Below are 25415 nucleotides of genomic sequence, written 5' to 3' on the forward strand. Positions count from 1 at the left end.
AAGTTAAAAGTGGTTTTATTTCATTTTATTCTGAGCTCGACTACAGCATGTTTGCCCAAAACTTCATAAAAACTCCAAATTGGGGACTAAATCCGCCACTCATTAATTTCTTAAATCAAGAAACAAAAATCAAATTTCAGCTGAGGATGCTAACTGGAAAAGTTGCTTAGAAAAGGAGGAAAAAATAATTTCCTGAGGAGAAAATATTGATTTCTTTGAGGCCTCCTGCCCCAAATTCATCCTTTTTGTTTGATGTGATTTTGGGGTTTTTGGAAGTATCTCTGTGGGATCACTGGGCCTTGTGGATTATTTTGTGCACTAAATTTATCCTTAGAGGATAAATGGTGTAAAGGAGAATTCACCTGACAAGATGGATTTGAATCCCTCTGTTACCAACCCCATCTCCTTAAAAAACCTTTCTCCATCTCAAAAATTTCTGAGCATCTCTATAAACTCTGGGTTTTTAATGAGATCAGTGGGGTTTTACTTTGATATTTGAATTATAATTGACACATTCACCTACTTCCCCCCTTCTTTTGGAGTTTTATTTTGCTTTTTGCCAAGTCCCTTGTCCCATTCCCACCCCAGCTTTCCAAGAACACCAAGGGTTTCCAACCTCATCTCCTTAAATAACCTTTCCAATCTCAAAATTTTCAGAGCATCTCTGAAGACCCTGGGTTTTTAATGAGAGGAGTGGGGTTTTATTTTGATATTTGAGCTATAATTAACACATTCAAGGGTCACCAACCCAATCTCCTTAAAAAAACCTTTCCAGTCTCAAAACATCCACAGCATCTCTAAAGACCCTGGGTTTTTAATGAGAGGAGTGGGGTTTTATTTTGATATTTGAGCCATAATTGACACATTCACCTACTTCCCCACCTCCTTTGGAGTTTTATTTTGCCTTTTGCTGAGTGCCTGTGTCCCATTCCCACCCCAGCTTTCCAAGAACACCCAGAGTTACCAACCCCATCTCCTTAAAAACCTTTCCAGTCTCAAAACTTTTCAGGAGCATCTCTGAAGACCCTGGGTTTTTAATGAGAGGAATAGGGTTTTATTTTGATATTTGAGCTATAATTAACACATTCAAGGGTCACCAACCCAATCTCCTTAAAAAAACCTTTCCAGTCTCAAAACATCCACAGCATCTCTAAAGACCCTGGGTTTTTAATGAGATCAGTGGGGTTTTACTTTGATATTTGAATTATAATTGACACATTCACCTACTTCCCCACCTCCTTTGGAGTTTTATTTTGCCTTTTGCTGGGTGCCTGTGTCCCATTCCCACCCCAGCTTTCCAAGAACACCCAGAGTTACCAACCCCATCTCCTTAAAAACCTTTCCAATCTCAAAATTTTCAGAGCATCTCTGAAGACCCTGGGTTTTTAATGAGAGGAGTGATATTTGATATTTGAATTATAATTGACACATTCACCTACTTCCCCGCCTCCTTTGGAGTTTTATTTTGCTTTTTGCCAAGTCCCTTGTCCCATTCCCACCCCAGCTTTCCAAGAACACCAAGGGTTTCCAACCTCATCTCCTTAAAAACCTTTCCAATCTCAAAATTTTCAGAGCATCTCTGAAGACCCTGGGTTTTTAATGAGATCAGTGGGGTTTTACTTTGATATTTGAATTATAATTGACACATTCACCTACTTCCCCACTTCTTTTGGAGTTTTATTTTGCCTTTTGCCGAGTCCTTTGTCCCATTCCCACCCCAGCTTTCCAAGAACACCAAGAGTTACCAACCCCATCTCCTTAAAAACCTTTCCAGTCTCAAAACTTTTCAGGAGCATCTCTGAAGACCCTGGGTTTTTAATGAGAGGAATAGGGTTTTATTTTGATATTTGAGCTATAATTAACACATTCAAGGGTCACCAACCCAATCTCCTTAAAAAAACCTTTCCAGTCTCAAAATTTTCAGAGCATCTCTGAAGACCCTGGGTTTTTAATGAGAGGAGTGGGGTTTTATTTTGATATTTGAGCTATAATTAACACATTCAAGGGTCACCAACCCAATCTCCTTAAAAAAACCTTTCCAGTCTCAAAACATCCACAGCATCTCTAAAGACCCTGGGTTTTTAATGAGATCAGTGGGGTTTTACTTTGATATTTGAATTATAATTGACACATTCACCTACTTCCCCACCTCCTTTGGAGTTTTATTTTGCCTTTTGCTGAGTCCCTTGTCCCCTTCCCACCCCAGCTTTCCAAGAACACCAAGGCTGATGCCATGGTCAAGGATCTCTACGTGGAGAACGCGCAGCTGCTGAAGGCTCTGGAGGTGACGGAGCAGAGGCAGAAAACTGCAGAGAGGAAAAATTATTTACTGGAAGAGAAAATTGCCAACCTCAACAGAATAGTGAAGAATTTGGCCTCCCCCTCCTTCAGCCCAGAGATCAGGTCATAGCAAAGCTGTTGTGTGTCACAGCCCCGTGCACTTTACTGAAATGGGAATATTTCAGCTTCTCACTGTGTTGCCTTTTTTTACTGAATGAGTTTTTAGTTACAGATGCCTCCCCAGAGAGCACAGAGCTGATTCCCAAAAGGGACACTACCAAAGGGGAATTTTGTTGGTTCCCAAACTGGGATTCTGCCAAGTTTTGCCTAAAAGTAATCATCGCTATTTCAAAAAAAAACCCAAACTTATGTTTTTCTAGGTTAACCTATTTTGATGCCTTGGCTTTCATTTCAAATCCAAATTCTGAATTTCCTGTACTGGATCATCTAGATTGAAGCAAAGGCCTAAAGAAAACTCCAGTTGTTGAACTGAAAACTTAATATTTTCAGCTTTCTAAAATAGCTCCAAACCTAGAAATGCTGATGGGTCAGTCTTCAAAGCTGTCAGCAAAAATGTTACTGAAGGCAAGACTTTGCTGCTATGGGCTGTGTCCTGTACACTGCTTCTGGTTTCTCTAAAGCAATTAGTCATTAGGCTTCTGGGTTGTTCTTCATGGCTGTTTCTCTGCAGAGCTCAGAAAAAACAGATTTATTTAAAATACAGAACTAGACTACTGCCTCCAGCTAAGTGTGACAATATTTCATCTGAAGAAATTTCCCAACTAGCAAATAAAGACTATTATTTCCTTTTTTTTTTAAGCTGTGCTGTCAGACAACTCTGAATTGTAGAGGCCTTACTGGTTTTGTATATGGAAATAAGTTAAGCCAAGGAAGAGTCACTCAGCAGGAGCAAAGATGGGGGTTTTGTTTATGTGATTTGTAAATTCAGTAAAGCAGGGCAGTGTATTGGTTAAACAGCTGGCAGGAGAATGAAGAGGGGCACTTGGATGGTTTTGTCAGAGGGATCCTGTGTTTGGAACCCTCATGAGCATGGAGCTTTGCCAGGAATGCAGCATTTGCTCTGACCTGAGGAGTCATCTGGAAAAGTCTTTTGTGTCAATCCTAGTGCAGCATCTGTCATTAGCTGTGAAGAAACATTCAGTGTAATCATGAACTCAGGGAGTACCAGCCTGAATCAGCTTCCTTCAGCTATAAATGTGGGTAGAGACGTCAGCAGAGGGAGATAAACACCCCTGAGGGAAAGCAGGACACAACAAATTGGATTTGGGTGAGTGTTTCCTTGGTGCTCCTTCCCCAAGCTGCAGAGGAGCATCAAGGTTTGGGATGAAGGTGGTGGTGCCTCCTCTTGGATCAATGGAGAAATGGGAATTTTTGGGAACATCTTCAAGACAGAGAAGCAGCTGGATCAGAGCCTGCCTGCTCAAGGGGGTGTGTGTTAACCTGCCCTGCCTCCCCCAGACCAGTCAGACACAACTAAACGTTGTAAATCAAACTGGGGCCATTCTGGAATACTTGAAACTGGACCTCTTTAAGGGGTTGGGAGGGGGAGAAGGAGGTGGTTTTGTCTCAGAGACCACTGGCAAGCTGATCATTCTGTCAGGAGCCAAAATTCCTCCAGAAACTGGGGTAAAACTGCCTGCAAGCTGTGGAGGAGCAGATGGAAAATGAGTTTTACTGATGTGGCTGAGAGAATATTCTCTGTGCCTCTGGGGTTAATTACCAATTTTGGAGGGTTTGTGAATTGAATCCACAAACCCCAAAGACACAGGAAGTGACTTTTTCCTCCTCCTTTTCCTCCTCTATTGCTTTGTGCAGGCCACAAAGTGGAAATGGAAATAGAATCATGGAGGACCAACATGTTGGAATCCTCTGAAATTATTCCACTGCTGTGCTCTTCTAATTGCATGTAGTGGAGATTTCTCCAAGTCAGCCCAAATTCAAGGATTTACAGATTTTTCAGAGGCTGCAAAAATATTTTCAAAAACTGGAGATGTCCTAAATTGATAGGAACCTGAGGGTTTGAAAAGCTGAAGTAGTGATTTCTTGATACTTTTATCACCAAGTGGTCTGAGTTACATGATAATAAATCTCTGTGTGGGTACCAGGGCTGTGTGTTGGCAAAGTGGGAACTGAGCACACCCTAAACCCACGCTCTGGAAATCAGCAAAGTTCCAAAATAATTCCAGGAAACAAAAGAAATGAGGTTCAGAACTGTATTTGGAAAAAAAAATATTATTATCTAGTACATTTTAAGACTACTTCATACCTTGACCTTGATTTACTTGTGTCTGTGACCAAAGTCTAAAAGGAAGGAATGAATATTTCACTTAAATTATTGTGCAATTACTTTCAAGTTGCTCAATTTAAAGGCTGGACTACTTCACTAATTCTTTTAATCTCCTGGTAGTTACCAGGCTTTTAGAAACCAAACACAGACATTGCTAGAGCACAGCACCAAAAAGGGAGAAGCAGAAATAGGGAAAAGGGAGTTTGGGTTTTTTCCCTTTCTCCCCTATCCTACCTTGCTGTACTTCTCTTTTCATTAAACTTCAGAAAAAACCAACTGAACTGCAGGAGAGAGGAGGAGGAAAGCATGCTGTTGGTAAAAACTCCAATTTCACTGGAAGATTTGTGTGGATTCATTCTCAGAAGTGCCTTTTGCCTTCCTGTACTGTAGTGGCTGGGTTGCCACAGGACAATTGAGGACAATCCCCTCCCAAAAAGAGGGATCCCAGAGAAAAGCAGAGCTGCTTCCAGACGGGTGGCACCTCATTCCTGAATTTATTGTGTCAGCTCAGAAGAGGAGCTGCTGTTTTACAAAGTCCAGGCTACTGAAAATTAGCATAGAAACACATAATTTATTAAGCATTAGGGGTGTTTTGTGCATGAATGTGTCTCCTATGCAGAATAGGCAAAAAACCAAAGTATTTAATGTTATTGTTGCAGTCAAAAATCACTGAACTTTTAGGCCTTGTTCCTACAACAGGTCCTGCCATGTCAGATATGAACTACTTCATTACCAGAAGGTGTTTTAAATGTTTTCAACTCTTTCTTTATGAATCACTGTGAAAATAAAGGCACGTAGACATTTCAGGTTGGGGGTTTTGGAAGGGGACAGACCCCAAGTTGAACAGAGGTGTACAAAATTCACGTAGCTGAAGTGCTGCTTGTCAATTTGGAATGATTTAAAAGTTTACATTGTGGCACATGCTCCAGGTAGTACTTTAAATACAAGGAAAAAAGGAGTTGTTTGGATTCTGCTTGGGGAAAGAAACAGGATTTTAACATATTTGTTTTAGGTTCTATGTTAGGTATAGCAGGGGGGAACAGTCTGGATTGATCAAGAGTAAAATCCTTTTGTTTACTTCCAGCAAATGCCATCCCTGTCACTCAGGTTTTCCATCATTTACCTGTCCAATCTCTGTTCAGTGTCATTTCATGACAAACAACTTCTGTATAAAGGAAAACAAATGTATATATATTTTTTTTTGTATTGAGTTTTTGTTCTGGTGTAATATATTGTCCTTAGAACATTATGTAAAGCTGAGAGATGAAGCAAGTGACACATTATTTATAATGAGCATATAAAAAATACAATTATGTACAATGCATACTTGTGTCTTTTGGTTTTTGTCCAACATGAAAATCATAGAATAATTTGGGTTGGGAGGTACCTAAATTCCATCCTGCCGTGGCAGGGACGCTTTCCACTATCCCAGGTTGATCCAAGCCCTGTCCAACCTGGCCTGGGACACTGTCAGGGATCCAGGGGCAGCCACAGCTTCTCTTCAATAATAAAAAAAAAGGATGGTTTGACAGCTCTGAAAAAGTAGCTTCTTGCATTATGAAAGTAGGAAATTGAAGTGTAAAAACCTGACAGGTTGTGAACACACCTTGGCTTATGTTCAGCTGAAGTTGCATCCCTACTTTTTACCTTTATATGGGAAGTATTGAGGGAAATATTGAGTGCTTGGTGCAAGCCTTTCACAGAATCAAGGGATGGGAAAGGCTGGAGGGGGCACAGTGGGTCCCTGCTCTGTCCTCCCTGGCCAAGCACTGCTGTGTCCAGCTCTGGGCCCCTCATGGCAAGAAACACTGAGGGGCTGGAGGGTGTCCAGGGAAGGGAACAGAGCTGGGAAGGGTCTGGAGAACCAGGAGAGGCTGAGCTGGGAAGGGGCTGGAGAATTCCTGAGGAGCTGGGAAGGGGCTGGAGAATTCCTGAGGAGCTGGGAAGGGGCTGGAGAATTCCTGAGGAGCTGGGCAGGGGCTCAGCCTGGAGCAGAGGAGGCTCAGGGGGCCCTTGTGGCTCTGCACAGCTCCTGCCAGGAGGGGACAGCCGGGGGGCTCAGGCTCTGCTGAAGGGAACAGGACAAGAAGGAACAGCCTCAGGGGAGGTTTAAATGGGATATTTGAGAAACTTTCTCCACGGAAAGCGTTGTCAGGTAGCACAAGGTGCTGCCCAGGGAGTGCCCATCCCTGGAGGTGCCCAGGCAAGGCCTGGACGTGGCACTCGGTGCTCTGGGCTTGTGACGAGGTGGGGATAGGGCACAGCTCGGACTCGCTGATCCCGGAGATCCTTTCCAGCCTCAACGCTTCAAGGATTGTGTCACTGTGGGCTTCTGTCACTGTCATCCCGGGGTTTCTGTCATTCTGGGGTTTCTGTTATTCCGGCCTTTCTCTCCCTCCGCGGTTTCTGCTCCGGCGGGCTCCCGCCGCTCCGTGAGGGGCCGCGCCCTCCCCGCCGCGCGGGGGCGCTGTGGCCGCGCCCCCTCCCCTGCGCTGCCCCGCGGCCGTCCCGGAGGGCGGCGGCCGCCGCCTTCCCACAACGCCCCGCGCGCCCGCCGCGTCCCCTCAGCGACCCCCGGCCCGGCCCGGTCCCGATCCCGATCCCGATCCCAACCCCGCTCCTGGTCCCGGCCCGGCCCCCGGCGGCGGCCGGACCCCCCCCGCCCCCCGCCCTGCGGAGCGGGGAGCGGCGCCGGGCATGCGGGCGGTGGCAGCGGGCCGGGAGGTGGGATGCTGTCGCGGAAGAAGACGCGGACGGAGCTCTCCAAGCCGGGCGAGGTGCAGGGGAAGTACGTGAAGAAGGAGACGAGCCCGCTGCTGCGGAGTGAGTGTCAGGGGGACCGGGGGACGCCGGCTCGGGGGGCCGATCCCGAGGCCTTTGTGTGCGGCCGGTGCGGGTCCGGCGGGCCCTGGAGCTGCGCGGCCTTGGCGGGGTGAGGGGCGTGAGGGGGAGTTGTCCCTGTGGGTGTGTGTGAGGGTTATTTCTCCCTGTAAATGTGTGTTTGATGCTGTTATGAGCCCTGGGAGATGACGGAGGGAAGTTAAAACTGAAAAGAAGCCCGAGTTTCAAAGGGAGCCCTGCGCGCCTTGTTCCACGGGGCGCTCAGCGTGCCCGAACTGGGTGGGATTTGTGGTTTTTGTGATTTTCTCGGTGCCCGGTTCCTCGGTTTCAGCAGCCCGGGGTTCAGGCCATGTGCAGACGTTGTTTATAAATGAAGCGAAGAGCTCGCAAGGTGAGGCTGGACGGGGCTTGGAGCAGCCTGGCCCAGGGAAGGAGCGAGGTGTCCCTGAGGCACCGGGGGAGCTTCGGGGCCGCCGTTCCGTGAATCCCTGAGCCCGCTCCTTCCAGAACGGAGCGCTTGTTTCCCCCCTCTGAGCACTGTGGAAGGAGATAACTGTCCCGCCAGGCAGTTGCATCAAACCCCTGGGGAAGTAAATGCTCCAGGTCCTATCCATGACTCAACCTGGTGAGGTCACCTGGGCTGCGCGGATCTTCCCGTGGGTTGGGCGCAACACCACAGACACACACTGAAAGTGTGCTTGGGTTTGGTTGTGTTGGTCTTAGAAGACAACCCGAGACTGAAATGGGTTTGTTTGCTCAGTAAATAAATAAATAAATGAGTTTATTGCTGACACTTTCTGGGATGCACCAGATTTTAACCGTAAGTTGTAAGAGTTTATTAATAAAAGGTAATTAATAATAGGAATGACCTCGTTCTAAGTGAAAGTTATCATCTCTATTGATATATCTGGAGGGAAGCTACTTATTTCTATCACGTTGAAAGTAAAAGTAGGGAGAGGAGGAATGTTTCACATACTGGAGGGAGGCAGTGAAATTCTAAAGGAGAAAGTGAAATATCTCCCTGATAATTTGAGGACTTAACATGTATGGAATGACATCGCTTTTTCTGGCTGAACTTTGTGACTTTGGGATTAGTGGGGGCAGTGTGAATTCTGTTTTTATCTTGGATTCCTGTGGGCATTAACATCTTGTCATTCCTAGTTTGTAAAGACAACATTCCCAAAGAAGCAGTAGCCAAGATATGTGGATTTTCTTGACCCTTCTCACAGAGAAACACGAACCCTGGCTGATGCAGCCACTGCACAGTGTGGGTGGTTTGGGTGGGTTTTTTTTTTTTGTGTGGTTTTTTTGATGGGTTCGGGGTTGGTTTGTTTATTGCAGCTGCAGTTTTACTGGCAGAACTGCTCAGTGGGTTCCTGGTGTGGGGTGTGCTGGTTTCTGCTGCACCAGGACATTCTGCAGCTTTACCACCACATTTACACAGGGGTTACACAGAATCACAGAACAATGTGGCTGGAAGAGACCTCTGAGATCATCGAGTCCAACCTGTGCCCTCACACCTCAACCAGACTGTAGCACCCAGTGCCATGGCCAGTGCTTCCTTAAACACATCCAGAGATGGTGATTCCACCTCCTCCCTGGGAAGAGCATTCCAGTGCTTTATTATTCCTTCTGTGAAACATTTCTCCCTAATATCCAACCTGTCCCTTCCCTGCCGTAGCTGGAGACTGTGTCCTCTGGTTCTGTCAGAGACCGACCCCCCCTGTCTGCAGCCTCCCCTCAGGAAGGTGTTAGATGTGAAAAGCACCAATCACCTGTTTTTAAAATGTTAAAAGTTTAATAAAATGGTTATAAAAATAGTAATACAATTTGAGTGATAATAATTTGGACAATTTGGATTTAGGGTAATATGAGACAACAGAAACAAAGAGTTACAGACAGTCCGGGTACCTTTTCTGGGCAGCATAAGCCCGAGAAAGGACCCACGTGAACAGAGGATTGACCCTTAAAAGCAACAGCCTGTTGCATATTCCTACAGCTCATCCATGATGCATCAATTCCATTCAAACACAGGATTCTGTCTGGGCAGGGTCAGCTCCTTCCTCCTTATCCTGACGGTGTCATCCTGGCTGAGGAGGCAGGAAGAAGTTCATTTCTTCTGCTAATGGGGCAATAAATTCTCTTTCTCTGAAAGATTCAGGTGTCCTGTGGCTGCTATCTCAGTGCCAGTCCTTTCTTAAGAAAAAAAAGTATCCTACATAGCATAGTTTCTATTTTAATATTTTGTTCTAACCTAAAACTATATTTAACACACTACTTAAGAGAATTAATACAGCATAACCTTCTAACACAACACACATAACATTCGTTTGAATATTTGTGAAAAGCCAATCATAAAATAGGCATTTTTCACATTAGAGGTGCCTTAAGTGGGTTCTACACGGGAATTTCCCCAGTTTCAGTGTGTAAATCACTGCACCGGCAGGGTTCTCACTTCTCCCCCGTGCTCCCTGGCAGATCTGATGCCTTCCTTTATCCGCCACGGTCCGACCATTCCAAGACGCACCGACATCTGCCCTCCCGACTCCGCATCCTCTGCCTACGCCCCCGGCGGCGATGGCATCGTCTCCAGGAACCAGAGCTTCCTCCGAACGCCGGTGCAGAGGCCGCCTCACGAGATAATGAGGCGAGAAAGCAACAGACTGTCTGCACCCTCCTACCTGGCCCGGAGCCTGGCCGAGGTGCCCAGGGAATACGGCTCCTCCTCGCAGCCCTTCCTGGCCGAGGCCGGCCCCGGGCTGGAGAACGGCGACGCCGGCGCCCGGGGCTATTACTACGATCATTTCTACGATGGCCACAGGAGACGTCAGCTGAACGAGCGCCTGCACGAGGACTACAGGTATTATGAACACAACAGTGATCTTTTCCAGAGGATGTCCCAGAATCATGGGAGGCACACTTCAGGTAAGGACTCCTTGTTGGTTTTGTTAAAAATGAGGGTTTGGTGAGAGCTTGGGTGCAGTCTGGGGAGTCTGGATGATCAGGATTGTGTTGGAACTGCTTTTTCATGGCATTTCTGGGATTTGGGTAATTGGAATTGAGGGTTTGTTCACACATATCCAGAAAGGAAAAATAGACTGAAACCAGGATTATTTTCCTAAATAAATGGAGTAAGGGCCAAGCAAGTTTTGGGGTTTTTAATGCCAGGCATATGTACATCTCCTCTGCACTTCAGTTTGGGGTAATTGGAATTGAGGGTTTGTTCACACATATCCAGAAAGGAAAAATAGGCTGAAACCAGGATTATTTTCCTAAATAAATGGGAGTAAAGACAAGCAAGTTTTGGGGTTTTTAATGCCAGGCAGATGTACATCTCCTCTACACATCAGTTGCTGGCTAGCAAGGAATTTTATTCATTGGGGATATCTCCAATTTTCATGATGTAAACAACAGCTCTAAACTACAAAATTGCATTATTATTATTATTATTATTGTTATTATAATTAAATTTTAACGATCATCTTATTACTTAATTTCATTGTTTGAATTTGACCTCAATAATTAAAATAATTTCTTATAAATAGTCATAGGGAGGAATGACTGCTTTGTGTAATTAGCAAATTGGCGTCTAATTAGTGTTGAAAGTTACTTCCTAATCCTTGGCTCCTTTCTTTTAGCTTTTAAATTTGTTTGTAAATATGCCTGTTCCCCCCTTAGTTTCACTGGAACTTGCCTTTGTTTCCTAAAACAAAACAGCATAAGAAAGAAGAATCCATTAAATATTACTTTTCTGAAATATTTGAGTCTGTATTTGATATTACAAAAACTATGCCCGAGGAGGAGTTTGAAACAAACCTTTCAAACCTGTAAATGATGTACCTTCAATATGAAATACATTGTCACCTGTAATCTATAAACAAAATTGTAATTAGTGTCTAAGAAAATAAATCTCCTGTCTAGAAAAGAAATCTGCCAGGAAAGCATCAGCCTTTAATGCTGCTGACCTCGTGTGTGGGATTAGAACCTGTCAGTGCTTTGTGTTTTCTTCACCACACAAACACTTCCATGAGAAATGGAAATGCCAGCCAGGAAATTCTGAAATGCTGGGGTTTAAAGCCTGTCACTTGAATCCTCCTTTATTTTTCTAAATTAATATGTCTGATCTCCCTGGATTTTGTGTGCACACCCTGCATCTCTGCCAGCTGTTGCTCGTCCAGCAGTCATTAAACATTGACCTGGTCCAGGTAACAAGCCCTGGGAGTGTGTGCTGGGATGTTTTAGGGATGTTTTAGTCCATCAGTTTAACCTGCAGAATTAAACAGCAGCTCTGTCTGCTGAGGAGATTCCCAGAAAGTTCTGGCTTGGAAGTGGAGATTCATATAACAAATTTTTGAAAGGAGCTCCATATTTAGCTCAATTGTAGCAACATCTTCTTCCTAAACAGATTTATTTTTCCTGCTGTGTGTTGACCTTAGCCCTGGAAGTTGTAAAGGAGCTGCTTCTGTTTGCTTGGTTTGGTCATTGACTCTCACACTTTAACATTTCATATTTTGAACAAGTTTTGCACAGGTTTTGTGATGGGTGAGTATTTAATCTCATGCACTCGTAGGGAGAGACAAAGGTGAGCCTTTCTGTTGCCAGTTTTCCCTTTCCTCCATTTTTTTAAATCTCCATATGAACTCCTGAAGTCCTCTTTTCCTTTTTCTTAAAGAATTATGTGGCCCAAAATAAGAAAATCTTAGGTTTTGTTACTTCCTTCATCTCACCATTAAGCTTCTTTTATTTGAACCATCCCATGCCTTCACACCTTCAGTGTTTTCCTTGAGTTACCCAAATGTCTCTGTAATTCCTTGTTACTTTTTCTTGCATTTCCAGAGCCTGTTGCTTTCCCTGTCTGTCTCTCAATTACTTTTCTTTACTGGTCTCCACTGTTGTTTCTCTTCATTGAGATGGCAGGATTGCCTGCAGTTCCAAAGGAAAAGTCTGGTTTTAGCTGGAGTTTGTAAATGCTGCCTTCTCCCCTTTCCCTCCTCTCCCACCCTCCCTGCAAAGGTGCCCCTGCTCAGTCCTGGTGTGTTCTGGGGGGATTCCCAAGGAGATCCTGGTGAGCACGAGGTGTTCCTGCTTTGCTGTGGTGGTCACACTGAGGTGATTTTTGGGAGCAGTCTGGAAGTGAAGAGGTGCCTGTGCATTTCAGCTCTCGTTCAAAACAAAGATTCTCCTCTCTGGTTTGGAGAGAAGTTGCAAACACGTTCTTATCAAGGCTTCAGAGTGTTCAGCCAAGTGTTGAGGGCAGTGCTGTGGTTTTGCAGCAGTTGGTGTTTCAGCATTGCCGTGTCCTTCCATGGGCATTTCTCCTTCAAGCCACGTTTTCTCTCTCACTGTGCTTCACTTCTGCCATCTCCTCCTTTCCATATTTCCAGTCAGTTTGTTTCTCATTACCAGTTCAGTGCTGCTGATTTTCCTGACCAGTATTTTCAGTTGAGATACCTCCTGATTTTGTACATTTAGCTACCTCTGTGGCATTTCTTAAATTTTTAATTTCTTTTTTTTTTTCTTTTTAATTATTATGAGTGTCCTTTTCAAACTTTTAATTCTAAGAGACTTTTACCTGTCTTTCCTCGCCATCTCTTTCCTCTCTTCTAGGTTAAAGTTTTGGGGAGGTCTGTGGTTGAAGTTATACCTACAGTGTAGATTGGAACTAACTTGTAACCAAGACCTCAGAGTTATTTGTGCCTGTGTGAGCGGTAAGCTGAACCATTCTTCTGTGTCTATGAAAATTGCTGAGCTTGAAATCAACCCTGTAAAGGCACTTGCTGGTGGTGGATTGTGATGAGTTCACTGGGATGGCACAGGAGAAAAAACAATTGAACAGAGAATCCACTGTGCTTTTGGTTCATCTGTTAAGTTGTACCCGTGAAAAATTGCAAACTTGTTTAATGTAAGAGCAAAACAAATGCAAATTATGACATGAAGCCCATTTAGAGCTGAAATAGCCAGATTTTTATTTTTCTGTGTGTACACTTCTCTCATTTTTAAACAAATGGCAGTTCCTGCCTTTTTCTTCTTTTGTGCTGATTGTGCAGGGATTTTGCAGCATAATTCTTGATGCTTTCAGAGTTCTTCCTGTCATTTCCTATTTGTGAATTTGTGCTTGCTTGGAACAGCCCATTCCCTCCAACAAAAGAGGTGCTTGTGCTCAGGAAGTTCCTTCAGGTGCTTTGGAGTGGGTTAGGAAGGCCTGGGGCCTGCAGACCTGGCTAAACAGCAGAGTTATTGGAACTTTTTGTTATTTTATTATTGCTTACTCTTTTCACATTAAACAGTTTGTTCATCTTCTCTTCCTGCTCTTCACCCTGCTCTGATGAGGGGAAGGGAGAGGATTTTGGCATCCTGAAAAAAGGCTCTCAGGACAATTGGGCTAATTAAAAACAAATACTCTTTTGTAACATTTGTTCTGCAACACTTTGGAAATGTGGGTGAAGTCACTGGTGGGGAGTTCCTGGGCTCTGAAATTTCTCTGCATTTTCTACCCCAGTGGAACTTTCTCCTCTGGTTTTGCTCTTTGCCCTTTATGCTGGTGATGGGATTTCTCTGCTGCCCTTCCTACCTGCCCTTTGCTGGCCTGGGAATCTTTGCTCCAGAGGGCTTGGACTTCTTTCCAGGCAGGGTTCCCTCAGAAAAAAACCCCCAGTTCCTTTGTTCCTTCCTAAACACAATTTCCCTGAGTGAAAAACACACTACAGACTGTTCACACTTGTGACTTTATTTGGGTTTTTAAGAGAAGAACTTTTTGCATTGATAAAGTGCACTGGGATGTGCTGCTCAAAGTTAAAATTGGTAATTCAAGGCCTTAAATTGAAGATACTGGATTTTAGAAATGGAAGGAAAATTAAAGCCTCAATTTCAATGTTGATATTGCTTAAAAGCAGCAGCTGAACCAAAAAACAACCCATTATCTAATATATCATATTAGAATATAACATTATAAACAGATGAGGCTTGAAAAGGTTTTACAAACACATAAATTTCAATTAATTGTTGACCATCCTTGAGATTTGATAGTGCCACTCCAGAGAGTGCTCATCCCTAAGCAGGGGAAAGGAGACATTTGGAAAAAGAGGATGATTGGAACAACTTTACTTCTTGGGAAAGGAGGGAGAAGGAGAATTTTTGTCTTGTTACAGCTGGAGGAATGTGTGAGCAAGAAAAGCCTGAGAGTTACAGTGAGCATGCTCACTTTATCTCCTGGTAGGGATCACATCCTCCATGCCAGGAAAATCCCAACTTTACACCAAATGTTTGTATAAAAACTGTTCAGCTTTTCTATTTGGGATCTATAAATCTGGTGCCAGCCCCCAATCCAGGGAATATTGCAGGAAAATCCTGTGTGGAGCTTTGGGCTGCTGTGAAAATCCTTTGGGGCTCAGGCTTTACCTGGAATTTAGATGCAGAAAATGTCATTCCTGGAAATTTGCCATGGAAAAGGCAGTCCATGGATTTAGGCTGTCTTGGAATTTTCTTCTTTGGGTTATGCTTGGGAAGAGATCACAGAGGAATTTACTCTTCCAAGTGTTGTTCAGTTGAAATTACAGGTCTGTGTGTATATATATCTATTAAAGTATATATAAAAGTTAATTTTCCTCTTCTCTTCAGAACTATAGGAGGAGTTTTTCTCTTATGTGTGTGTCCATCCTCCCACAAAGCAACAGCTGAGGTTTATCAGGAAAACCAACAGACAATTCCTTTTGATCTCTAAAAAATGAATTTTATAGGAAAAAAAGGTCTAAATTGTGCTAATTGTTGATTTTCATGCCACAGTGGTTGATGGCTTTAAGGCCCTATGAAAATCAACATCTTAAAACTTCCAGCACAGAGAATATTCCAATGTAATCTGTGATACAAGGGAAAAAATGATCATTACAACCAGCAGTTTATAAGTCTGGCCTTTGATTTCATGTCCATGGAATATTGTTCAAAGCTGGTAATTTCTGCACCTGTACAAGTTTATTTTAATGGTTTGGCTCTGCTTCTTCATCTATGAAATGCAAATGGCAAAAGGAATGGATAAAATATTTGTGATCTGGTGTTATTTTTGTTCTTTGCATCATGGAAATGAAAAATAAGCTGGCATTGGGAGAACCCGTGTGTCAGGGGAACTTCAGAGCAGAGTTGGGAAGCATTAACCTTTACCTCTAGTAAAAATAAATAGCTGTGCATTTGAGGCCAGAATTTAAGGAAGAGGAGCTGTAAGAAAAATACAGGGATGTGCAGGTTTTAACAGTAAACAGAAAAATAGGGATTTTTCCCCCCCAGATTTGTGTGTTCAGCTCTCCTGGCAGTGGTGATTGAACAATCACTGTTTCCACATCCCTGAAATCCCATCCCAGAGCTTCAGCCAGTGGGGGAAAATCCTGGCTTTGCTTGGCCCCAGCCCAGCATTCCCAAGAAGCTGAAATGTTTCTGTTTTGTCACTGGCATGTGGAGCTGAACCAGCTTCCCTGCCCCAGCCCTTCCAAAGGTCAGGAAGGCTCCAGATGTTTCTTTGCTCTGGAATTAAGGTCTGGGTTGTTCAATCCCAGTTAAAGATGGACAATGCTGACAGACAGGTAAGTGCTGACACAGGAGGAAATCCTTTAAGGCCCAACAGTTCAGAACATGACAAGGCTGGAAAAAGATTTATGGATGAGCACACAAAGTTTTAAAGGAGGATGTTTGTGAGGGGGGTTTAATTTATTTTTTATTTATCCAGTTGGTTTGGAGCCTTCCTGTAACTTTAATTATTCTATTATTCTGTTGGGATATAGCTCACCCAGGTTTCAGGCTGTCATTTTAGAAGAGAGAGACTCTGCCTTTCCCTTCCCTCAAAAAATAACCACACAAAAATGTTATTCCTGAAGAAAAGGAGGAGAGGGTGAATTCCTGTCAGTGAATGTGTGTGGGGGTGATTTCTGACTTGTAAAAAAGTGGGGAAAGTGGCTCCCAAATCCCTTCTGCTGGCTGTGGGAAATAGCAACACACAAACTCTGCTGCCAGTGGGATTGAATGGATGCATTTGGCTGTGGGATGAAAGATAATTGGAATTTTCATTAAAACTAGGTAGTGTGAGGGACTGGAGGGAACTCCTTCAAATGAGTTTTAAAAGAGAGTTGAACTGAGCCCAGCACATCCAGGAGGTAGCAAATTCCCAGGGATGGGAAGAAACCTGCAAAATTCTTGATTGTATCACTGGAGTTTTGTGCTTGGGTGTCTTGGGGGTGTTTTTTTAATGACTTTTCTGTACTTGCTCATCTGGTTTTATTTCTTCCCAAGTCTCCCTGGGGAGGGATGGGACAGGAGCTGTTTCTGTGGGCATCTCTCACCCTCCAGCTGCTGGTCTGTAAAAACTCTGTGTGTTACAAATGCCATATTTCAAAGAGCTGCTGAGCAGTCTCTTAGTAAGAATCTAGTGCTGGGTCAATCCCAAATGTGCTCTGTTTCCAGGGAAAAGGTGGGAATTTAATCAGCTGCTGATTCCTGGCAGCTCTTGGACCCCAAGCCTGCTTGTCCCTCTCTTGTTTACCTCGTCCTGTTGCTGATCTTGACTGGTTCACCTGAGGAGCTTTGTTAGGACTCAGTGATTTGTCTCGAGAGTTTTGAGTTCTGACTTTATCTTTTGGGGGTTTTTTTTGGTTGATATATGAAATTTAACTTTGTTTGTTTGTTTTTGTTGATGGGGGTTTTTTTAATTGATAAATGAAGCAGCCATAATAATTTATTAACAAAAATCATAAATTCTGAAAATCTCTCCCTAAACCCCGATCTCCCTTTTGTTTTAGGCATCGGGAGAGTTGCTGCTACATCTTTAGGAAACTTAACAAATCATAGTTCTGAAGATTTACCTCTTCCTCCTGGCTGGTCAGTGGACTGGACTATCAGAGGAAGGAAATATTACATCGATCACAACACCAACACCACCCACTGGAGCCACCCCCTGGAGCGCGAGGGGCTCCCGCCGGGCTGGGAGCGCGTGGAGTCCGCCGAGTTCGGCGTTTACTACGTGGATCACATCAACAAAAGGGCTCAGTACAAACACCCCTGTGCTCCCAGGTGAGCCTCCCACCTGCCCTGCCCCCCTGGGCTTGTCTGAGTGCAGGGAGGGGAGTCTGTTGGATGGTTGTATCGTACAACAGAAAAAAAATCTTATTTTCGGCTTTGCCGCTTCTCAGCGAGGTTTTGGGAGAGGTTCGGGGTTTGTCTCGTGTTTCTGGAGTTTGGAGCAGGATCTTGCTGCTCTGTCCAACAGAGCAGCTCTGCCAGGAAAACAGCAAAGGTGATGAGAAGAGAATTGAGCTGTACACTGAAAGTCTGATGTGCCTGGAGGTGCTCTGACATCTGAAATGTGAATTAAGTCTTGTCTGGGATGAAAATGGCTATTTCAGCCACTCAAAATTTCAAAGTAAAATAAAATGAATACACATTAAATCCAATCTTAATTGTTAGTACACACCAAATTAAAAGTTTATTGTAAACACACACCAAATCCAATGTTAATTGTTAACACACACATTTAAGTGTAAATACACACCAAATCCAATTGTTAATTGTTAATATACACCAAATTTAACAGTTGATTGTCTATATACAGTGAATTAACAGTAAATACACACCAAATCCAACTGTTAATTGTTAATACACACCAAATTAACATTAGTTTATTGTAAATACACACCAAATCCAATCTTAATTGTCAATATGCACCAAATCCAACTGTTAATTGTTAATACACATCAAATTAACAGTTCATACCAACAGTTCAGACCAAATCCAATGTTAATTGTTAAATTATTAATCCAGATTGTTAATTTCTGCTGTTCAGTCTGTTCTGCTGATACCCAGGAAGAGAAAGTTCTTCAGCTTGTGGCACAAAAGATAAATATAAGGGGATGTCTTTAAATGGAGTAATTCTGATCAGCTGCTGCCTGAATACATCTGTTCTGACATGTTAACTGGTGGATTATATAAATGAATACTTTTAAAATGTTTTAAAAGCAGCTCCAGTGCTTTGTTGTGCTCTGGTGTGAGTGGGGCTGAGGTGAATTTCACCAGAACAGCAGCAGCTCTTGCTGAGTGCTGATCCCAGAGAGGTTGCAGCAGCAGCCTTGGCAGTGGTGAGTGTGTGATGCTCAGAGCTGGTGAGTGTGTGATGCTCAGAGCTGGTGAGTGTGTGATGCTCAGAGCTGGTGAGTGTGTGATGCTCAGAGCTGGTGAGTGTGTGATGCTCAGAGCTGGTGAGTGTGTGATGCTCAGAGTGGTGAGTGTGTGATGCTCAGAGCTGGTGAGTGTGTGATGCTCAGAGCTGGTGAGTGTGTGATGCTCAGAGCTGGTGAGTGTGTGATGCTCAGAGCTGGTGAGTGTGTGCCCAGTGCTCAGAGTGGTGAGTGTGTGATGCTCAGAGCTGGTGAGTGTGTGCCCAGTGCTCAGAGCTGGTGAGTGTGTGATGCTCAGAGTGGTGAGTGTGTGATGCTCAGAGCTGGTGAGTGTGTGATGCTCAGAGCTGGTGAGTGTGTGATGCTCAGAGTGGTGAGTGTGTGCCCAGTGCTCAGAGCTGGTGAGTGTGTGATGCTCAGAGCTGGTGAGTGTGTGATGCTCAGAGCTGGTGAGTGTGTGATGCTCAGAGTGGTGAGTGTGTGATGCTCAGAGCTGGTGAGTGTGTGATGCTCAGAGCTGGTGAGTGTGTGATGGTCAGAGTGGTGAGTGTGTGCCCAGTGCTCAGAGCTGGTGAGAGTGTGTGTGATGCTCAGAGCTGAGTGGCTGCAGGGTGTGCAGAGTGCTGCAGGTGACCTGTGCTGTCACTGTCCCTGTCCTTGCAGCGTGCCCCGTTACGATCAGCCGCCCCCCGTGTCCTACCAGCCGCAGCCCCCGGAGAGGAGCCAGGCCCTGCTGGTCCCTGCCAACCCCTACCACAGTGCTGAGATCCCTGACTGGCTGCAGGTCTATGCCAGGGCTCCTGTCAAGTGAGATTCTGCCTTTTTTTTCCTTCTTTTCACTCTGAAAATGAAAAAAAAATTGAATTTCTGTGACTGACAGCAGAGCTTGTGCTGTGTTTGCTTTTTAGGGCTGGGGTTGACAGCATGAGGGAGTTGTACCAAGTGTTTATCACATTGATTTGCTTTCTTTCAGGCATTACTTGAAGTGATCACTTGGTGCAGCTCCCACAACTGGCAGAAAGCTCTGTCAGAGGGTGAAGGATTTGTTTTGCTTTCAGAGTATTTACAAGAGTGGTACCACGTGCTCAGAAAATATGTGAAACATTTCTAGGGTGGAACTTCCTCATGTCTCTTTTATTTCTGTTCAAACAGCACAGCTTTTCCTTCACCTTTCAGAGTTTTTAATCACAGAATCATGAAATTGTTTGGGTTGGAAGGAACTTAAAAATCACCCAGTGCCACCCCTGCCATGGCAGGGACACCTGCCCCTGTCCCAGGCTGCTCCAGCCCCAGTGTCCAGCCTGGCCTTGGGCACTGCCAGGGATCCAGGGGCAGCCCCAGCTGTGCCAGGGCCTGCCCACCCTCCCAGAGAACCATTTCTTCCTAACATCCAACTAAATTTACCTTTTTCCAGCTTAAAGCCATTTGTGAAAGCCCATTTCCAAACACAACCCCCAGCTTTTGGGGTCAGTCCCATCTAATGATCTCATTCAGACCATCCTGAATCCCCTTGTCCTTCCCTCCATCCCTTGTCCAAAGTCCCTTTCCAGCCCCTTTGGAGCCCCTTTAGGCCAAGTGCTGGCTGACATCTATATTTCTATTTCTATATTTCTGTTCAAGAAATTGAATTAAAACCTAAAGGGTAATTAAAAGTCATTTTGTCACAAAAACTGCTGCAGGAACAGGGAGTCTCCTCCAAAAAAAGGTTTGAGTCAGCATAAAGAAATGAGATTTTCTAATGGGTGCAGCTCTGCAGAGCAGTAACACTGAATAGAAAGCAATAAAAACCCCAAATGTGGTGTAATAATTATTAAATCATGTGCTGTTCATAAGGAGAATATGGAGAAACTCAGTTTTCCAGCAGTGAGGACAGCCTGGAACTGCAAATTCAAGCTGTGGTGTTCAGTGACTTCCACTAAAAAAATTCCTTGTTTTTATTACCTGCTCCTAGTGACTACAGTTTGAATGAGTTTTATTACTGCTTGTGACTGCTGGGTTTGCCAGCAGCCCATAAAATTGAAATTGCCCTAAAATCCCCCAGAACACTGAGGCTCCCCACTCCTGTAGCCTGCAGGATTTGTTTCCTAGAAATCCTTCCACTCCTGACTGAGGTCTTGGGCACATCCAGACAATGGCAATTGAAATGGCTCAGCCTGTGTTGTGGGGATTATTTGGGGTATTTTCTTGAAACTTGAGAAACAAACATAGGACAAACTAAACAATTCATCAGGGATTTCTTTGTAGCAAGTAGGCTGAGACAGATTTTTCAGTTTTTAATTATCAGCAGAGTTCTGCACTGAAATGATTGGTTTTATTTTGTCATGATTTGGTCCTTACCCCTGGCTCTGTAAATCCATTTAGCCCAGTTGTTCTGGTTGAGAGGAGTAGATAATTATGGAAAAAATAAAAATATTCAATTTTGTTTTAAAAAATTCCTCTAGAGGATAAGAATTAGGGTTAGAAAAAACCTGACAGAGAGTCCAGGAGGTGTTAACCAAAATAATCTTTGTTTATAGGAAAAAATTCCTTCCTGAGGGCGGTGAGGCTCCTGGTGAGTGGGAAGGGAGAGGAGGGAAAGGTGTTGTCCTTGTGAGCTCAGCAGTCCAGAGGTGCTCCCAAAGGTGTGCCTGGAAACTTCAACCCTCTTTGGCAGCACTGAGTTTAAACTCCACACAGCTGCAGTTTGTTATTTCTCCTTTTTTGGGGGAGAAAAAAAAAGATTTTAGCAGTGCAGCCCTGTCAGGATTTGGATAACTTTAATACAGAAGCTGTGATAAGTTTTAGTGAAATTCTTAAAATTCCTCAGAGCATCTCTGGAAGTGCTTCTGTGAAGCCTCTGGAATGTGACTTTCAGTGGGGGATGCAGTTTATTTCCAGAAATCCACTGAGATTCCAGCCTCAGCCTCCAGCCAGGTGAATCCATCTTCTCCTGTGCCTCAGCTGCATCAGTGACTCCATTATTCCACGAGTTCCTCCTGGTGTGGAACAGGCAGAGCAGTCAGCTCCCCATTTCCCAGCTCAGGAAATCAGATTCTGGGTGGGCTGTGTGAGGGAAAAGCAGGAGAGGAGGGTAGGGCAGTGAGGGTGGAAGCACAGCAGGGTTTGCATTGAATACCCACTGTAGATTATTGCTGCTCATTAACCAGGAGGGGTTAATTGGAGAGGTTGAGCAGCCAAGAACACTGGGGACAGCTGATGGGGAGGGCAGGCCAGCAGTGCCCCATCTTTGGGAGGGACCTGAGCTGCTGAAATAATTCATTAATTCATTTCTCTGTGTTACTCTGATTTTAACAGATGTTTTACAGTAAATATTCCAGGTGGGTCGTGAACAGAATTGCTGTTCAATGCTTCCAAAATGCATTTCCATGGAATCCCAGAGTGGTTTGGGGTGGAAGGGACTTCAGAACCATCCCATCCCACCCCTGCCACGGCAGGGACATCTCAGGTGTTCCAGGCTCTGTCCAACCTGGCCTGGGACACTTCCAGGAATCCAGGGGCAGCCACAGCCAGGAATTCCTTCCCAATGTCCCATCTAACCCAGATGAAGCCATTCCCTGGCTCCTGTCCCTCCATCCCTTGTCCCCAGTCCCTCTCCAGCTCTCCTGGAGCCCCTTCAGGCCCTGCCAGGGGCTCTGAGCTCTCCCTGGAGCCCTCTCCTCTCCAGGGGAGCACCCCCAGCTCTCCCAGCTGTGTTTTGCTGTGCTGGTTTATTCTGGTCACTCCAGGGCATCTCCTGTGTCCCTGCAGGGACTGGGATGTGTTACAGGAGCTTCTTTGAGGCAGGTCTGGTAGGCTCTCAGAGGTCTCCAGCACACCCAGGACAGCTCAGCTGCCCTTGGAGGAATAAAAATCAGCAGGATGGCTTCTGTGGGAGTGTTGGAAACAAAAAGGTTTTAATGAAAGGTAAAATAACAGAACTACCTACAGAGAAAAACTGAGCCAGGTGTAGGAGGTCCTTGCCCCGGGTGAAACACCTCACAAAAGTGATTTGTTTCTTTGTTCTCTTCTTTTTCTAGTAAATTGCCCAGGTGGGACTTCTTGGCTCCTGTCCAATTGTCTATCCTTAAGTTTGAGGTGAAGTCCCCCAGGTCCTATGAGATGTCTTTTCACCTCATTGAGGAGAGAAACTTCTGGGCTTATTTCCTTTTTGAGGGGCACAGGAGAGTTTTGTCACTCGGTCAGCAAGGGGCACACTCCTGTAGTGATGCTTCTCCAGCCCATTCCCAAACACATCCCCAGCTTTTGGGGCCAGTCCCATAAAGGGATCTCATTCCAGCCATCCTGGAGCAACCCTGCTGAGACACAAACTTGAAGGAATCTAGAGATTTTAGGGGAGCTAAGATTTTAGTTAGAGATAACTTTATTGGAGTTAATTAAAATAAATGGGTAGGCCTTGATGAAGTTAAGAGTTAGTAGTTAACTAATAACTGATTGCTTGTCAGCACAACGTTTGGTGAGCTGGGTTTGTAGTGAAGAATTTAGGAACTGACAAATGGCTTTTGGGAACATCAGACAATTGTGGGGCTCCTCTGCTCTGAACCCAACTGAAGTCAGGGAATGGGAGTCCTACCCAGGGTTCATTTGTAGATTTGCACTGAAAAGGCAGAAGGGGCAGAATGAGGAGGAATTCATTTACTTCCTCATTTTGGGACCCCTCCCCATGACAGGGACCAGGGACCCATTTCAAGGGACAAACTGCCCATGCTTAAAGCTTTGGAACTGATTACCCTGGGAATGGGATGTGCCAAAGGTTTGAACATGGGTTTGTATTTTGGGTACTCAGTACTCTTCTATACTTAGAGACACTCTTATGTACTCTCATACACTTAGAGATAAAAGGGCTCTGTGATCACCTGTAAATGGGGTGTGTGTTTGGGAGCTATCCCATAATAAACACACACTTCTAACTCTAAACTGTCAGAGAGTGTTTGGATATTGGTACCAGATCAATATCCATACTGGGAATGGGATGTACCAAAGGTATGAACATGGGTTTGTATTTTGGGTACTCAGTACCTGTACAGATAAAAGGGCTCTGTGATCACCTGTAAATGGGGTGTGTGTTTGGGAGCTATCCCATAATAAACACACACTTCTAACTCTAAACTGTCAGAGAGTCCTTGTCCCTCACAGTTGGATATCAGTACTGGATCAATGTCTGACATATTTTATGAAAAATCCTTTGGTTAGGATCTTTTCTCCTGAGAATCCGAGAGGCCTCAGAAATGAAATGTAAACAAGGATTACCTGCTGCTGTGGAATGCAGCAGGTGCATCTGTGATTGGTCTCATCTGCTTGTTTCTAATTAATGGCCAATCCCAGTCCAGCTGTCTCAGACTCTCTGGCCAGACACAAGATTTTATTATCATTCCTTTCTATTCCTTTCCAGCCTTCTGATGAAATCCTTTCTTCTATTCTTTTAGTATAGTTTTAATTTATCATTTTCTTTTAATTTGGATCATAAAATGAAATGAAACACGGAGTCAGGATTCCCATCTCTTCCCTCATCCTGGCACCCAGTGAACCACCACATCCATGTCTTTAATCAGTCCCCGTGTCCCCCCAGGTACGACCACATCCTGAAGTGGGAGCTGTTCCAGCTGGCCGACCTGGACACGTACCAGGGCATGCTGAAGCTGCTGTTCATGAAGGAGCTGGAGCGCATCGTGAAGCTCTACGAGGCCTACAGGCAGGCGCTGCTGACCGAGCTGGAGCAGCGGCAGCAGCGGCAGCAGTGGTACGCGCAGCAGCACGGCGCCAACTACTGAGCTCCCTGCCCGCGCCACGCCCGCTCTCCGAGGAAAAGTGCTTCTGGTTGAAAAGGCAGCTTATTTTTGTTGATGTTGCACCTTTGTTATTATCCTCTTGAATATTTTTCTACATGTATTATGTGTTGTTTATAAAAAGTGGAAATTGTTTGTTAATCTTTTTTTGGCCGTGCCGGGAGTAGTTTGTTATCCTGAGAAACCAGCAAGTTCCGTGGGTCCCCTGATCCTCGATCCCTTTCCTGCAGCCAGCTGCAGTATTAAAGCTGGCTATGTATTTTTTCTAAGGGCAATAGATGCAACTGTCACGTCCTGGCTTCCAAACGTTGTCCGAACGCAGACGCCTCGTTCAGGGTGTTTCCCTGGGGATTTGGGATCCCTCTCCTGAGAGAGCTCTGCTCTTTGTTTACAGCTTTAATGTACAGAACCAGCCCCGGCCTGTTCACTCGCACCAGGAGCTGATCTCACCCTTCGGATCCGGGCGCTTCGCCCAGGTGAAGCCCGAGTTGCCTTATTTTTTACTTTAGCTCATTAGTACTCCAGATTCACTCCTCATTTCCACATAGGTTACTCAGAGGGGGAACTCTTGTACCTTCCTAAAGACCAAGATCTCTAAGTGGTTTTGATCCTGCGTTTCCCAAAACCTGACCCGCAGCAGCGTTGTCTGACCCACTGTGCCACACCAGGGGGAAAATCAGGGATGTAACAGCAATTACTGTTTTTTTTTTAATGAGCTTTTGTCTTAAAGCTCCTCACTTGGGGAAAATCTTTAATTGTCCAGTTACCCTCTCCGGTAATTTCATTTGGTTCATTCATTGTCCTGATATGTTATTTATGGGTTCTTTTCAGTGCAATAAACACTGCAGACAAAAAAGTACATTTCTTGTAAATCCTACAAATTCAATAAAAATCATTTTGTTCGATGAACGAAGGGTTTGTGCGACTGATTTGTGGCCTTTCAGAACATCAGATAAACCATTCTTAGCAGCAGGAAAAGCCCCATGGGCTTGAGATGATCGAAGCTCCTGGTGGCACCAAGCTCTGGGTCTGTCGGTGGATAAATGACCCTCA

At 44.7% G+C, this 25415-nt stretch overlaps 2 protein-coding genes across 6 annotated transcripts in view; both read left to right on the forward strand.

Moving 5' to 3' along the window:
- Positions 1-5912, forward strand: part of NIN (ninein) — a 67876-nt gene extending 61964 nt beyond the window's left edge. For 4 of the 5 annotated variants that reach the window (XM_059850684.1, XM_059850683.1, XM_059850685.1 and 1 more), the window contains one exon: positions 2207-5912. In XM_059850684.1, coding sequence (XP_059706667.1) covers positions 2207-2410 — 204 coding nt within the window. In that variant the 3' untranslated portion in view covers positions 2411-5912. Of the gene's footprint in view, positions 1-588; positions 649-2206 lie in introns of those variants that run through there. The other variant, XM_059850686.1, reaches the window with a different exon arrangement.
- Positions 5913-7107: 1195 nt separating this feature from the next.
- On the forward strand, positions 7108-25271 carry SAV1 (salvador family WW domain containing protein 1). The gene is made up of 5 exons (XM_059850691.1): positions 7108-7411; positions 9908-10354; positions 17209-17479; positions 19243-19386; positions 24146-25271. The coding sequence occupies exons 1-5, from the start codon at positions 7318-7320 to the stop codon at positions 24345-24347; spliced, it is 1158 nt and encodes a 385-aa protein (XP_059706674.1). The 5' UTR covers positions 7108-7317; the 3' UTR covers positions 24348-25271.
- Positions 25272-25415: the final 144 nt, after the last annotated feature.

This window comes from Haemorhous mexicanus, chromosome 6 (genome assembly GCF_027477595.1).
Source record: "Haemorhous mexicanus isolate bHaeMex1 chromosome 6, bHaeMex1.pri, whole genome shotgun sequence".
In the NCBI taxonomy this organism is placed as follows: domain Eukaryota; kingdom Metazoa; phylum Chordata; class Aves; order Passeriformes; family Fringillidae; genus Haemorhous; species Haemorhous mexicanus.